Source organism: Dermacentor silvarum, chromosome 3, assembly GCF_013339745.2.
Source record: "Dermacentor silvarum isolate Dsil-2018 chromosome 3, BIME_Dsil_1.4, whole genome shotgun sequence".
Lineage (NCBI taxonomy): Eukaryota > Metazoa > Arthropoda > Arachnida > Ixodida > Ixodidae > Dermacentor > Dermacentor silvarum.
In genome coordinates, this window is record NC_051156.1 from 175,256,916 (window position 1) to 175,273,377 (window position 16,462).

Here is a 16,462-nt window from a genome sequence, read left to right on the forward strand (position 1 = left end):
CCTTGCGGTCAAAGGAGCATGGCAACCAAACGAGATTTCAGAGAAAGATACTTTCCCATAAGAGTAACTAAAATTAATTATTACAATTTTACTGTATGCGAGATGACACATATCGTTATCTTTTCAATTCAAGCAGAACGCTTTCCCATGATTACATGACCCCTTAGCCACAATCAATCAACCCCTGCACCTTTCTCATGATCAACAGTGAAAGCGAATCTTAGCAGAGTATCTTTAGTAGATGGCTGCGATGGTAAAAGTAATGTGACTAACCTGGAGGGCATTGCGTTTCTGCTCAAGCACAACACTGAGCTGTTTAATGTGCGACAGCTCACCAATAAGCTGCTTCTGCAAATAGAAAAGCAATGAATAGAATGAAACAAGAGATAAATTTTTCTACCAGTGTTTTCAATGCTGGAGGCACGTTTCCCACAACTGCAAGTACAGTCGACGATCATTACAATGGAGCGTGATAACCAGCAACAAAGGTTCGTTATATGCGAAGTCCGTACTATCCAAAATTAGGGTTGGGGTATGTTGTGGAATGGCAAAACTTCGCACATACCACAGTCTAAGCCATAAGCGATCGCATACCCGCATCTAACTGATGAGGCTATAGCCGCGAATGTGCTTGCATAGGATAGCGACGGCGACAACAGTAGCAATGACACGGTAGGACAGGCTGCCTCAACGCTGTCCTTACAGGAGGCCCTGCAGATGATTCAGTCCCTCCGGGGCTTCGTTTTCGCGAGGGACCTTCGCGAGAGAAGGATGTCGGCAAGCTTCGCAAGCAAGCAATGCTAATGGACACAGAGTTACCTCATGCAAACCATTGAGAAGTATGGGGCGAGATGTTTGTGGCAATCTCGCCCCAGCTCTTCTGGATTTCTCAAGCTGAGAGGCTGTCGCAGAAACCTTCTCGCATTTTTTAAGAGCTACCTTTTAAGGCCACCAATGCAATGCCTCGGCAGAGCTCGGATGTCACTTGCCGCCCGTGACCCCGCTTTGCTGTCGTTATATCAGTGCCATTCTTGAACGCCGACAGCCACGGCTTGTTACACACAATTGGAGCACGCAGGAAGCAGAGTTAAACAGTTAAACGAGTCAAAACAATCAGCAGACGGATGGAGGAAGGTGGTGGGGAGAGGCACTGGCTTCCCCGCCATTAGTTTTCTCAGAACAGCTCTACCATCCCCCTATTTTGATTGTTTTTCATGCAACCCAGTTATAACGATTATCGGTTATAACAATAGAATTTTCGTGGCACTTTAACATTGTTATGAGTGTGTTCTACTGTATACACTAATATAAAGACATGGGAGAACTTAAGCTGTCTTGGATTTTGGAGCCCAAAGAAATGCGACAAAAATTATTGTTTGTGCTCAATCTAAGCCTCCAAAATCAGTACACTGGCAGCTCACAGTGTCACAACAATATTATGGCCAGCAAAGTCAGGTATGTACAAGAAGCAACTATATTAGCCAGTGTTTAAAATTCAACTTAGAGTGCTGCGGAGACACAACCCTCTTTTGCTGCCTGCCACACCTGCCAGGGAGAAATCAATTATGGGTGTCGCCACATGGTAGACAACGCCCAGTTACCCATTGCTTCACCTCTGAGACTGGAAGCTCGCACGCAATCTCCGAGGCCATGCCATGTGCGACCTATTTCACTTTTCTGCTGCATGGTGGCATGTGCTAGACTTTGATGTGTGTCATGAGAGGGAACAACAAAAAGGGGTCACAAGCGCTGCTGCAATTATGCAATTGATACAGTATGCTAGAAGCGTTGGCAGACCTGCCAACACTAAGGTTTGAAAAATACAAGTGAGAGCTCCAGTTAGAAATACTAAAAATTGATTTAACACTCAGGATGTGGACTATTTATTTTAAGAATTTGCAGCATTTGTTCAGTAGGAACACTGTAAACAGGCAAAACCTCTACATTCACAGCTGGAATAATCTGCATCACAGACAGAAATATTCACGAAGTTGAAGTTTATTAATAGGATATTCATTGAACAGCGGGTGAAAATATGTTTGCCTTTAAACACAGGTTCTGTGGAGTGGGTGACGGCGCTGCGGGTATGCGTTCGAAAAACACGGCTCTAAGAATAAGTTGCCGACTGCATTTATATTTTTTTAAATCGATTCTGCTTTAAGCCTGATCATAGCCTCCTATATACTTTCTGTGCCCGTGCAATCACTCCGGGAGCGCCGTTCAACCTCCTCTCCTGACCTCCTCGCAGGTCGCCCGCTAGGGGCGCTGCTACCCCAGAATAGTTCGCTAGCCGCCGTGCATGGTTAAAGGCGGGAAAAATTGCGTGTGCGCATCTCCATTAGTGTCAAATCGAGACAATACGCATTTGCCTCGCTTGCCGACAGTTCTCTGGCTTGCTGAGCGATCACCACCTTTCTGCAGCAGTCCACAGCTGGGAAAAAAAAAATGTATTCTGCCTTCGATTGACGCTGTGAGCTGCCGCAGGGTATTGAAGGACTGTGGCTGTGGTGAGACTGTCGGTGCCACATTGAGGACGTCTAACAGCAGCGCAAATGATAGCCTTCTGGCCGAAAAGAAGACATTGTGGTCACGAGTGAGTTGTGCTACTCTAAGTGGTTTGATAGGGCGCTTTGCGAGTTGATACCCAGTAGTATGACGTATTGTTGTGGACCTAGATGCACCTTCTACAGTAAGAGATAGGTCCCGGGCATCTCATTTCATGAAATTCCGAGCGATGAAGAACTCCCAGAGAAGTGGCTCCAAGTTTGAATGTGTCAAACGTGGAATGCGTCAGATACTTGCTGAGAGAGATACAATTTCGATTTGTTCTGACTAGAAAGCTCTCGTCTGACGCCAATGAATATTTTTTTGGGTGGTTGAGGAGGTCAGCTGGAAGCAACGATCAGACAGACCCACGGGCAGTTTTGTGCGGAACAGAAAAGTCTCTGAAGACAGGCATTGCGTCAACATCGACAAACAGCAACGTGATGGACACGGAAGATAGCACATGCTCGTCGCTACGCCGGCAACTGAGCGTAAGTACTACGCCAGAACCATCCAAAAAATTTCCCAAAGAAGCGACAGCAGCGCTGTTCAACCACGTTAGCCGGCGCAAAGAAAAGTTTCGTTCGCCAGAATGTGCAGCACTAGCGATGGTTGGCGGATACCTATCGAGAGCTGTTAAGCTGTTAATAAACGGGTGTCTTGCAAAGAATGCCTCAGTGTGTTGACAAAGCCCAAGCCCTCGGCGCCATCAGATTCTCTGATTAGGCTTCAAGACAGAAGCCGTCTGCTGTATTGGTCAGACCAAGTCGTAGTTGTGCTGAACTCTCTGCACAAGTAGGTTGAAGTAGTGCTCGCTAAGCTAAGAAATTTTAAGCAGCCGCTGAGGGAGACTGCCGTGAATGCTGCTCAAGTGCTGCGAGAGCGTGAACTATGCAATTGTTCAGTGCCTGAGCATCACGAGAAGCTGTTTGAGATCATGGTGACAAAGTTCTTCCGCCCTGTATTCACCAATTTTGCGCTGAAGATAACGGACAAGAACGACATCGCAAAAGTTTTTTCACAGTAGCCCCTGTCACGAAAGCTCCACAAACTTTAAATAGTTTTTGTTGTGCAGTTATTAGAGCTGACATTATTTTTTTTCCACACTGATATACAAAACATATGTAATAATAAGCAGAAGGAAAATGAAGCTTCATACTAGTAAAGATAAGAGCTGTGGTTTTCCTTTTATCGTTCTTTTCTTTTGGAAGAAGCAATGCGCGGCGGCCTGTACGCTTCTGTGTCGGTGTTAAACGCCCGCAGATGTTGTAAAACAATAGAATCGGCACCGGTAAAAAAAAAATAGCGTGATATACACTTATGCTACAGCGCACGCCGCCGTAGAGCGTCCTGTATTTCTATTCTGGGGTAGCACCGCCAACTAGTGGTGAGTGACAGCACTAGGCGCGACGACCGGTTCCCTGTGTTCTCGGCGCCGATGGGCAGGCATGAAGTATATAGGAGGCTATGGCGTGATGTAAACAAGAAATAGTCAAACAATTTCCAGGTATGTTACGATAAAATCGTAGGAGCTGGCAGCTATGCGTTGGGTACAAGTGATCAAACAAACATAATGAAAGAAACCTAAAAAAAAAATACAGTTTATCACAAAAGATGCATCATTATGATGCCACCAGAGCCCAAGGGCTCTTGGCTGACGCATAGGCAGGGTGAAGCCCACACTATTAACTTGCCGGACAAAAATGATTGTTTTTACCTACCTACCTACGACCATCAAGCTTACCTTTGCCGTTCTCAGCTCTTCAAGTTGTTGCTGTAGAGTCCTGTCCTTTACGTTAAGTTTCTTCATTTCAGCTGATCTTGCAGCAATTTCCTCAGCAAGAGCCTGCGTGTAGAGTTAATAAGCAGACATGCAGACTCCAATGATAGCCACAGGATCACAAAGTTTTGGCTAAGTGAAAGAACACCATAAAAAGTGAGATTTTATTTCGTATTATTTAATTCTGTACACGCACAGATCAAAGGAGACTGGCTCATGCCCTATGAAGGCACCTGCACTTTTTGCACTTTCTCAGCACACCACATAACGAAAAACGATGCATCATTATTTTTATTAGCAACACTACGCTGAGCAGGCCCCCATTTCAATATTTTACCAATCAACCTACTCGAACTTCAATGAAACCTAGATTATATTTTGAGGGGGCAAAAGACTGCTGCATCGTGTGCCTGCCACACTTTCATACACATTCACACATCTGACAGTGACAGTTGAAAAGTCTTTGCCACGAATTTCATCAAAGTCACTTTTCGAGTGACAAGATATGTTGCTGGGCTCTGCCCAGCAGGGATTCTGTAGCACATCTCACACTCTAGGACTTTAAAGCTTTCGAATGTATACAAAGGTACACTAGTATGCTCAGTATACCAAGTTCATTTATCACTGCCCTCACCTGCTTGTCTTTTTCTAGCTTGTTCAAGTTGGTGACATCCACGGACATGGTCAACAAGCGGGGTGCACTGAACAGGGATTAAACAAACAAACAAAGAATGGAATATAAGTATACAGGTCACAGCTAATCTACCGAACTAGTGAAATGTACATGAGAAACCAGCTCGGAAGGAAAGCAATCATTCACTCATGTAAAAAAATAAAAAAAATGAGAAGAATGAGGGAGAGAGAAGACAAATTTCACAAAACTAAAGCTTCCTTGAGAAAATAAAAGAGCAAACTGGCAAACATTAACCTAGACGGCCTATTACAGAAGGAGGAAAATGTGACAAAGGCCATGGATGCAGGAGAGGGGGGGGGGGGGGGTGCAACATGTGGAAATAAGACAGGAATGATGGTCTCGTGATTATATTACAGACACCTGAATGGATGGAAGTAGTGCTGATGTAAGGACAGGTAAACGTGGAGTTTCAAAAGAAAGATAAAAGGACACTATGTAGACTGTAGATGAAGCTAAAGTATTAGGTTACTCAGGGGCGTCGGAACAGAGGGAGCAACGGCTCCCCCTCATCTACAATAGAGGGAGCATGGCTCCCCCAGTTAAATGGCAAGATTACAAACACTTATACAGAAAATTTCTGTGGTTGCACACAAAATATCTATTATTATCCTTTAACAAAAATCTGTCGGTGAAAAAAAAACAAAAAAACAGACAATTTCTGTCTTTGAAGTTGGCGTTCTACAGATGGTCGATCACGCGCATTTTATTTACACAAAAAGCAGTTACAAAGATTCATATCATTAAGCCTTAAATTAACCATACTTTTAAAAGCAAAGTAACAATAGTAAATTATTATAGTAAATAATATAGTAAATTGTCGCTGCTGAAGTAGATTATGACGCCAAAGAGCGAACAAGTGAAAAGCTGTCGGACTGGTTTACTTTCCTCTTTTCTACACTTATATCCATACACATGTTTTCATATGTGTACTATAGTTTGCTGTCGCTTCCAAAACACTACCTGAACGACAGGTGTACCACGTCATTGATTTGTACATTTCTCAATGCCAGCTCTCTTATGTTTAAATCTCTTTGACAACATAGTTTACCATAGGTAAATGGAATTGCGTCAAATGATTGAAAGTGATGAATGTATATAAAGACAGTCTGGCGAAATCTATAGAATATCGGTAACAAAAACCTGACAAAACGTTGCACAAAACATACAGTTCAGGCACTACGTTCTTAATTATTTGTTGCAGTTATTAAACCAAATTGTAGTTTGTTTCTAATATTGCCTTTATGTCTGTGTGTTGTTGCATTTATTTATGAAATGTTGGGCATGTGAGAAAAATAAATGATGATGATGATGTTTTGGTAGCTTTTTTTTTTTTTCCGCTCCCCCAGTGAAAAAAATGTTCCAACGCCACTGAAATAGCTGTTTTACAGATACCTCTATATGAATAAGCATGACACTCACAACTGCACATTTTTCCCGATTTATTGTGTCGTCAGTAGTCTCCTTTACATGAATAAAACAGTTGTGCATCACAATTTTTTTAGCAGTTTTCATTAATGCAAACAGGATTGACGCACCAAAAAGAGGCATGGCCTTATGCACTAGCCGGAGTTAGTTTAAGTGGGCAAAGCCACCTCCAGTGAATTCGTGTTAACAATAAGTGCATCGTATCAGGAGAGAGAGAAAACAAAAGCTTGACACCCGGTGTCACTCTCCTCCAGGTGTAAAATACTCATTAGAACAGCTGTAAGCTCCTTTCGAACACTGTTGCGTGAGGTTTGCAAGTAAGTGGTGGTGTAATGCGCTGAGGTTATGCAGATGGTGGTTCAATGCGCTACTGTTGCATTAATGTGGGCATGGCTATCGAGCCATTCGGCGATATAATTGCAGACTGCAATGTAGGCTGCTGAGCTAGACGAACAAGTCGCAATCAATGTGTCTATTTCATCTACAGTAAACCCTCGTTAACCCGAACTCTGATATATCGAAAGATAGGTTAAGCGTAATTTTTTTTTTTTTTTCGGCCTTGGTATCAACCCATTCGTTGACGTTTTTGCACCAGACTCCAGATATCTCGAAATCTCAACTTCAAAAATACCAGAAAAAAGGCAAGAGGGAAGCATTGGCAGCATCGCTTGCACTCACTTCTTATCCACTGGCGGAGCACTAGGAGAGCCAGACGCTGGGCCGCGCTCCCCACTCGTCTTTCCCCCTACTTTTTATCACCGCTCGCGCACAATTGCTCGGCTGCTCGCTGCCACTTTGTTGTGGCCTCACGCGGCACCGGTGAGCTGGGAGTCAGTCTTTTTTTTTTCTTTTCTCCATATCATTTAGGAAGCTGTCAGTGACGCATAAATGTGGTCACAGTGAATTAACTGTGACCTTGGGCAAGGTGATCAGCACTTTTGAGCAGCACGACCAGCCTATGTGCTGAGCCCAAAGGAAGCCAGCATGCAAGGACACAGCGTTTCAGCGAGATTGTGGCTTGATAAGGACACTCACTTTTTGCTCGCGTACTGTGAGGCGTAAATGCCGCATCACTCGTGGGCATCTGCTAAAGGCGTGACAATTGTGCTTAAGTCAATTCAATTCTGGGATTTTACGTGCCAAAACCACGATGTGATTATGAGGCACGCCGTAGTGGGGGACTCCGGATTAATCGACCACCTGGGGTTCTTTAAGGTGCACCCAATGCACAGTACACAGCCTTTGTTGCATTTTGCCCCCATCTAAATGCAGCTGCCATGGGCAGGATTTGATTCCGCGCCCTTAGGCATAACAGTGCATCGCCAAAGCTATACACCACCACGGCGGGTGACAAATGCACTCTTCTGTAGTTTCAGTTTGAGTGAAATTGCCCTGAATTCATTACAATACAGAAACTAGCAGCTTCAACTTTTTGGATGTCTGAAAACGGTTAAGCTCCGATGCCTGGCTTCAAATATATCATTAGGATGAATCACGTTACACGACTTTGCACCAAGCATGCTGTCCTCGCAAAATGTCAATAACGCTGATGCCCGTATACACCAATGTCTCCAGTGTCGGTGCACACGAAAGTAACCGAAAATATTACTAGCGGTACAGTCAATGTCCGATTTTTCTTTGGAACTTCCTTATGAGTGGCGAAAACGTCACCCATAGGCTGACTGTTTTCCCAAACGTCACCCCCAAGGGCTCAAATCACAGGCATGTATGAAATAGCTCTGCAGGCCTGCCAGTAAGCTTAATAGATGTACTGGTGCTCGTACTGTTACAGGAGATGGTAGGTGTATAATTAAAGAATACATAATGTGTCCCGTGATAGTTGCCCCTTTCCACTTGTATGCTTCACCGCAATACACCACATTTGCTTCACCACGTAATGTTGCTGTAAGCGGTGAAGCTGACTTTTGGGAACAGCTATTTTGCAACGTGCTGTGCTTTCCGCGCGTTGAAGCCATCAGCGAAGATTACAAAGGCGGAGTAGGCGCCATTGCTGACAACGGCGATTTCTTTCAATGAAAAAATCACTATCCCTTCCCCCTGTCGAGTAAATGGGGGTAAGCGAAGCTTGGTGGCAAGACAACGCTGTCGTGGGCATTCCGCTTAGTTTGCCCTAAACTCAGGGTCGACAGCTCTTCACCGATGTTTGGCCTCAACATTGCACTCCCGCAACTCGGGGTCCGTGGCTCTTTGCCCACGTTTCGCCTGGGCTTTGGAAGCCCTCACGCTAAAATCGGCACGTCGAGGACAAGCCCTTTCCCGAGCGAGTTCACGGCGCCGTTGCTTAAATGCAGCCTGCTCCTCGGCGGAATGCACCATGTGCGGCCTTCCCATCCGGCCGCCGAAACCACACGCTGTACAGATGGTAAACCAGCGGAGCTGAAATGTGTGGCCGTGGATGAGCCACACGTGATTTCTTTCTTTCCTTGTTTCTTGTCCTGGCTCATACACGCATATCCAATGCAGGTACGTGCAACGCATGATTTTATTATCGTTAATCGTGATGTAACTGAAGAGCATGTGTTGTTATTGATGTCATGACCTATCAGTCATGTTAGTCATACATTCATACCCTTCTATGCTAACTTTGGTATATACCAAGTGAACGAGACGAGAGTTTTCGAAAAGGTTTTAGCGTGTCCCCACCATCACCACACCACTACCACACTTGTGAGGCAATACAAGCTTTGCTTGAAAACACGACAACGGACAGCAGGAAGCTTAGTAGCAAACGTCAAAGCAGCTAGGCCTAGCATGGTGGCTACAGCTGCCAGTGGATCAGTGTGGGAGAGTGCCAGTTCGAGGCTGCAAGATAATAAAAATGACGGCGGTGGTGGCTTCGATTAATGCCATTTCGGTCTCGCGGTCACAGCTAAATGTCTGGAAAATCGGATGGCGAAGGGTTTTTGCGTCCGAAATTTCAGACATTTTAATACATTGGCTCTATGGGGTCCGAATTATCGGGCATGTTAAAAAAATTAGCCATTGACTGCATTTTCGAAGGGCTCCATGCGGTCTATGCGCGAAGAGAGGGTTTATATTTTCGTGCCTTCACTTAGATGAAATTTTTTGCCTGTTTTTGCAGGTTAGAGTTAACAGGAGCTTACTGTACACACATGTGACACTAAAAATTTATAAAAATCCAGTGCTAGAAACGCTGGAGAGGGGAATAAAAGGCATTGTAAGAATGTCTGCCCCGAGCGCACATTTTTTTGTGCGATAGATATGCATTTTATTATTAATAATTTCTTTTTAGCTGCAGAACATGAAGCAGTAGCAAGCTTAAAACAGCGGAGACCACCAATCAACACTATTCTTAGACCACAGTGACTTTTTCAGCGACTTTGCTGCCGCTGATTTCGCCTACTTCAGGAACTTGTCTAAATAAGTTTGCTCAAATCAAACACCCATCTGGTATATGAAAACTTGTGCCACCACAAGAGGGCAGTGCAAGTACGATCACAATTTCTTTTTGGGTGCATTTCTTTGCAATCTTGCGCCATACGATCTTTCAACACCTTTAAACCTTTCTTGCATAACAGAATTTTTGCAAAACTTGATGTAACGTTCATAGAGCAAGCTCAACAAACAAGCAAACAAGGAAGAGAAATCACCAGATTACATAGCTGGGAATCCTAATAAAAAATTTGTAATCTCAATGCATTGAGTGCATTCACATCCAATGTCCTACCAAAAATGCACAAGGAAAAAAATAAAGAATGCTTACGACAGCTCTGAGGACATAGTCGTAGTCCGTGAAGGATCATACTGCGACACTTTGACGGTGTACTGAAAAGTGAAAAACACACGCAAGTTACGAAGAAGAAAGCCTTCTTCTATAAAAATATTTAGTCACTCACACCTCAATTTACCAAAGTTGAAGGGGGAACAGGAATAACTCTTCTATATCTACAACTTCATTATATCCGTCATTGCCCTTTACGGTAATAGATGCCCAATGCGGTGCACAAGTTTCAAACATGCAAAAAAGACACCTTTGCAGCCTCCGAACCACTACACGGCCATGTACTAAAAGATTAAAAAACAGAATAAAGTTCTTGCTCACATTCCCCCCCCCCCCCCCCCCCCTTTCAGGCGCCGTCTCAGGTCTTCCAGACATGCGCTGCGCCTTGTCATCTGCTAGCCTACTGTTTCGGCTGCCGTGAATGATACACGGAAATCCAGGAATCCCCAGATGTCAGAATATTAGTTCGTAGTACTGAGGCGTTAACATGATAAGGAAACTGAATAACAATCATTATTCTGAATTTTGGCATTAAGTTTTAATTTTGCTGACCATATCTTTATTTGTACTGCGTTATTTCGCGATAACGAAATTCTCGCGATAGCAAAGTTTTTTGCTATCCCCGCCGATTTCGTAATTGCAGGGGTCAACTGTACAACCAAGACGGGCGCTACAACAATCGGGGTCACCAATAGGGCTCCACTGGAGTCGAGTGCATTCGTGCTGACCAGTCAAGCTTTAATTATCCAATGAGGGCTAATTTCAGGATCATAATAATGAACGTTTTGGCCCATAGAAATTTAGGGGTGCTGGCCAGGACTTTCAAGTGGGATTGAACTGACCCAAAAGTCTAATTAGCCACTGTCAAATTAATGATCGTCTACTGTATTACTTTTTTCACCCTGTTTGAAGTTTATTTCAACTTATACAAACACCTCTCGAGACTCAACAATACCATTAGCGCCCCTTACAGTGGACTCTCATACAGGAACAGAAAGATAAAGCGTATCATCCGAAAATCGTATCATCCAACGTATTATCCAACAAAATCGTATTATCGGGGGAAAAAAAAAAACTTATTATCCAGAAAAACGTATTATGCAGAATCGCATCAACAAGGTTCCGCTGTAATAAGTTTTGTGAGCAAACATCATCAAAAGTGACCTGTAGGTTCATGGCAAACACGTGCTCAAGGACGATGGGTGGGAGGGAGGCAAATGGAATTGCTGACCAGGTTGTCCTTGGTGTAGAACCGCCGAATCCCCAGTTGGCGCACTTCAGCCAGGCAGTCCTCAGTGCGTGTGTCACCGACAGGGATGTCATGCACTCGGTATCGCTTGCACAGGTAGCGCATCACTCCATCAGGGGCGGAGAACAGAGACTGGATGTACGCCCGGAAGCCATACCGCCTGCAGTAACAAGACAAGACACAAGAGAATAAAGAAATGGACAAATTAATGAGGGAGTCTGCTCTTAAAACTGTTTTCTTTATGGATATTATTTTGTTAAAACTTGCACTTTTTATGCCCTTTGATATGCCAAATTCATATAAATTATTTATAACAGTCCTCAAAAATTGGTTGTTCTATCAGTAGTTCGTTATATGCGGACTTATCCTTCAAAACGCACAAAAATTTATCAACACTGTAGCCGGCATTGGCAGCTGCAATTCGACACCACTTTGGTACAAAAATAGGATATTCAGTACCTTTATTTTTGTTCCCGATAATTTTCCGCATCTAGCTAAGTGTCCCTTACGAACGTCATCTAAAGAACAAAATACAGTGGCATAGCTTTTTCGAAACGACGCCCGGCTGGTCCCAATGACCTGCCATTTTGAAACTACGAGCACAGCCGCCATCATTTTTTCTTCGAGCTCATGATATGTATTGCTATCAGCGGGATATGTGCAAGTGGATTCTGAATATGATAGCAAAGCATTCTAGCTGGCTGGAAGCAGAAGCGACTGCGGCATGCAGGCATTTTGCAAAAGTATGGCTGCAGCATCAGCCACAAGAAACCGAGAGCCTCGAAGTTACGTTTTTTAATGTTGCTTCAGCCGAAGAAGTACTATGGAGTTCAAAAGGAAGGATGCCATCACGAACCGTTATCAGCAATTACATAAACGAAGCGTCCACGAACTGTGATCTCCCAATAACAGCGTAGTAACTGCCGACTCTGCAAGTTTTGTCTGTTATATCTGAAAGTAATATTCGTTCAAATATTCGAAGCGCTCGAATATTCGCACAAGCCTAGTTGTATGTGGATTTGTTGTACCAGGTGTGGGCTGTATAGGAGGCTATCCTTGTGGTATACATCTTGTGCTGCCACAAGATAGTGGCCAGGTGTCATCACAATTTCTTATTTACACACATCCTTTCCTTTTGCTATCTTGCACCACTCCATCTTTCAACATCTTTAGCACTTTTTCAAGAACAGAATTTATTTTTCGCAAAACTTGGCACAACATTAGTAAAATCGCAGGACAAGCCAACATTTGTAAACATAACGAGAAATATTGGTAAGCATGCTAATCATGCAACACCTAGAAGTGTAACACAAATTGCATCCACACCATGTAGGACCTTACTTGATCTCGGAAAGTGGCCTACGTGGCTTGAAGGACTCCAAGCTCTCCATTGGAACAACAACTCCATTGATTCGGAGATTCCGAGTGTCCCTGATCGTTGCCAGAAATGTATTGAGGTCTTCTGGGTATTCTGCCACGAACGCCAGCAGGTCTTTCCCTGGAATCTGCGCCTCAACGTACTTGGCATCACCAGAGTTCAGCAAGTCAATCTGCGAATGCACCAGAGATATCTCATGTCCACCATAAGAACAGGAATATCTTTTTAAAAAAAGGTCACAACACTAATCATCAGAGGTGTGCAAATAGCAAATGTTAAGACAAAATCGAATATGAATTGAATAGTCTCAGAAGCAAATCGAACAAATTATACCTTTAGAATACTTTTCGAAATAATGTACACTGCTTCTCACCATTAGTAAAACCTCATTAATAAGTATTATTGGCATGTGCTAAAGTAGGGGTGCTTTGGCAGTAGGGGTGCTTTACAAGTCCTTAGTTAAAAGTTATAATCAGGGTGTCAAACCAAAAATGTACCGGTTCATTTCATGTTTGGTGCACACTAATTTCATTTTGGTTGAGTTCTCGTTTGGAAAAATAAATATTTCTAACCTGTTGCAAACCGGTTTGCAACAGTGAACCAGTTCGCGAACTGGTTTGGTACAGTAAACTGTCTTGTCCGAAAGGTGACATGGCTGCACAGTGCTATAGACTTGACCGCATTGCACATGCTCTAGAATAGTCAGGCGGTGGAAGACATGAGCTTTTTGGCACATGGGAGACAGAAATCAATGTTTTTCCATAAATATCAATGATGTTTAATGTTGTACAGCTACAGCAGCCATAAACACAAAAACGTTCATCTTTGACGATGTCGTCGCAAGAGTGCGCTGCATGCGGTATGGCGCCTCTTTGCAGTGTTTCTTTTTATTGTCATCCACACTTACTACAGGCAAAACAGTGGAAATTTACAGGGGTGTTCGAGCAGCAAAATTGTTTAATTTAATCAACTGCGAGTATTTGAGAAAAATCACCGCTGAATATTGAATCAGATATTGAATATTTCCAATTCTTAGAAAAAGTTTTTAGTGGATTGTGTTCAGCAATAAAAGGCCAGTTTGTGCTAAACACCGCAACAATATTTCTTGCGCAACTGCATGCGGTGCAGACTTTTGCGCTTCATCAAATGTGAGTTAAAGTCCCAGTCACACATATCGTGGCCCAAAAATGATTTGCCAAAATTGAAGAGCATTGTATACTCTGCTAGGCGCAAAAAAAAAAAAGAAGAAGAAAAGCAATCCTGTGCCGTTTACAGCCGTTGTTACCACACACTGAGAAGTTAATGACATTAATTAGCGACCACAGTGCCATTGCTGCAGGTTGTGCTGACGAACTAGTTTTTCACATTTTTCATTCTCGTGGACACCGTCTTTCTTGCTTTCCATGTGTCCTGGAGTGTGCGCTTTATGCTTTACCTAGCAACAGTAGCGAGCTGGTTTAACGGCTGAATTGAGAGCTCCCACAGAAATGCCAATTCTGCAGTGCCCTTGAAAGAATGCTTCTGCCACGGAACACAATTGGCATGGCAAGCGTCTCTGCCTATGTGGCCGTAAAGTTACCAACACCCACCTTTACACACACACACACCTTACCATTAGAAACACCCATTCTAGCACATAATGTAACTTGTTATTTGTAAAAATCTGCTCGTGGGGTGCACCAACTGAAAAAGTAATAATTTCAAAGGATCACTTATCTATTGAGCACCCACTTGCACCCTATCTGCTTGGACTGTTTCATGCCAAAACAGTAACCTGTATTATTACTATTATTGTTTTTTTTTTTTTTTTTGGTTCAGGTTTGGTTCGGGTTCAGGCATGTTCTAAGAATATCCGTTTGTGTTCAGTTCAGTTCTGGCTAGAATTCTCGTTCAGGTACAGTTTTCGGTTTGGGTTCAATTCGACACTCTGGTTATATAATAATCAAAATTTTCTCACACAATTGAAGGTCTACTGCCCAGCTTTCACATTTTGCATAAATTCTTGGTTACGTTATATTTTTGCAAATGCAGTATTTCAACAACAGTAAGTCGGTCAGATGTCTCACACTGAAGGAAAACAATAGAAACAATATGCCACATGTGCTGCAAGAGTCCTGCATGCATGAGGCACAAAACGCAGGGAAAATAAAATGCTGTGCTCCCATCATTGTTCTCTAGGTAACGGTTACAATAGAGAACAGTACACCACCACTTCATATTGATTCAGCGTTCTCCCCAAGGGATGAAAGGTGGGAAAAATGCCATCCATTACACCCCGATTTACTGCTCACACAAATAACTCGGTGACTAGAAAGGTCGATTTGGAGACAATTTCCTCTTCGACCACTCATGAGCATCGAAAAAGGCATCACTACCAAACAGCGGCCCAGTATCACCCTAGTTCTGTTTCCGGTTTGCACTCACTACTGATGCCTCCGCTTCCAGTCACTGCCGTTGTTGCTTGTGGCTCTAAGCAGTTATTGGCTTAGTGGAATCACGACATTTGCGAGGCACTTACATGAGGCCCGCGCAATGCAACCTGCTTCGTTGCTCTCGCGAATCAACATGCAGAGGCACACTTATAACCGTACGTGTAAGCTCCGGTCTCGCTTATCACAACAATTATCACCATACCTCCAGTTCTAAGCAGTCTTTGGAGCAAGCATGGCACAATGTTGGCCAAAATTAGACTTCCATAGCAGCATGTGGCAACATTCACCCTATGTAGTAGTTAGGAGCGAATGTAGCAGCAGCAGTTCCACCACTGATAACAAAAAATTTGCATGTTAATTGCTGCAGTAGACAAACTACACTTCTTCTGCAAAAATCAAAGAAAAAAGAAGAAAGAGGAAGAAAAGACAGTGTGGGAGATACATAATTGACCGCCTCCAAACAGGTCTACAAGAGAATGCAGATCGAGAACGACAAGAAAGGTGTTTTTACCTGAGTCATAATAGGCGGATAAATTTTCCCTTTAAAACGCCCCTCATTCTGCTGCAGCCACATAGTCGCTTCATAGGCATCTCGGCTTCGCCGCCTCAGGAGCTCCAGCCTCTGGTTCGACAGGTCCTTGATGCGCTTTATCTCCTGCACAACCGCTGCGATGCAATATAAGAAAGAAGCGATTGTAACTGTTCATTAGTTTGCCCAATTGCTACATTCCGTTTCACACGCGGCAGGCAATGCTATGAATGCTAGACGTCTCTCACTGTTAACGTTCCCAATAAACATATAGCCTGTCTCATGTGAAAGAAAGATATAGGCACGCGTCATGTAATTCCATGTAACCTTAAGTCTCATGTTTTTATGCTGTAAAATATGATGCATCTATTAACATGGAAGCTATCAGAGATCTGGACCTATTTACTGCCGAAAAAGTGGAGTGACATGCTTCTGCGACCAGCGGCAACAGCGCACCGCCCGCGCTCGCAACCAAAACAGTACGTGGTAAATTAGAAGCACAAAGATGCACAAATAATACGCGATTCGACATAGCCTTACGTCTGCAAGTCGTAGTTGTAATGCATGAAGCAGTTATTCCATTTAAAGCCTCGCAGATTAAGAGCAGCTGCACTGCAAAATGGCACAGAATGAGACTTCAATGACCACAATATTCTGTGGCTTCTACA

At 43.5% G+C, this 16,462-nt stretch overlaps 1 protein-coding gene across 1 annotated transcript in view; it reads right to left on the reverse strand.

The window, feature by feature from the left end:
- LOC119446126 (structural maintenance of chromosomes protein 5-like) overlaps window positions 1–16,462 on the reverse strand; it is a 69,409-nt gene that overhangs the window by 21,852 nt on the left and 31,095 nt on the right. The window contains exons 11-17 of the mRNA XM_037710480.2: window positions 15,777–15,931; window positions 12,797–13,005; window positions 11,438–11,615; window positions 10,189–10,250; window positions 4,959–5,025; window positions 4,289–4,390; window positions 274–348 (exon numbers count right to left, since the gene is read on the reverse strand). Coding sequence (XP_037566408.1) covers window positions 274–348; window positions 4,289–4,390; window positions 4,959–5,025; window positions 10,189–10,250; window positions 11,438–11,615; window positions 12,797–13,005; window positions 15,777–15,931 — 848 coding nt within the window. The remainder of the gene's footprint in view (window positions 1–273; window positions 349–4,288; window positions 4,391–4,958; window positions 5,026–10,188; window positions 10,251–11,437; window positions 11,616–12,796; window positions 13,006–15,776; window positions 15,932–16,462) is intronic.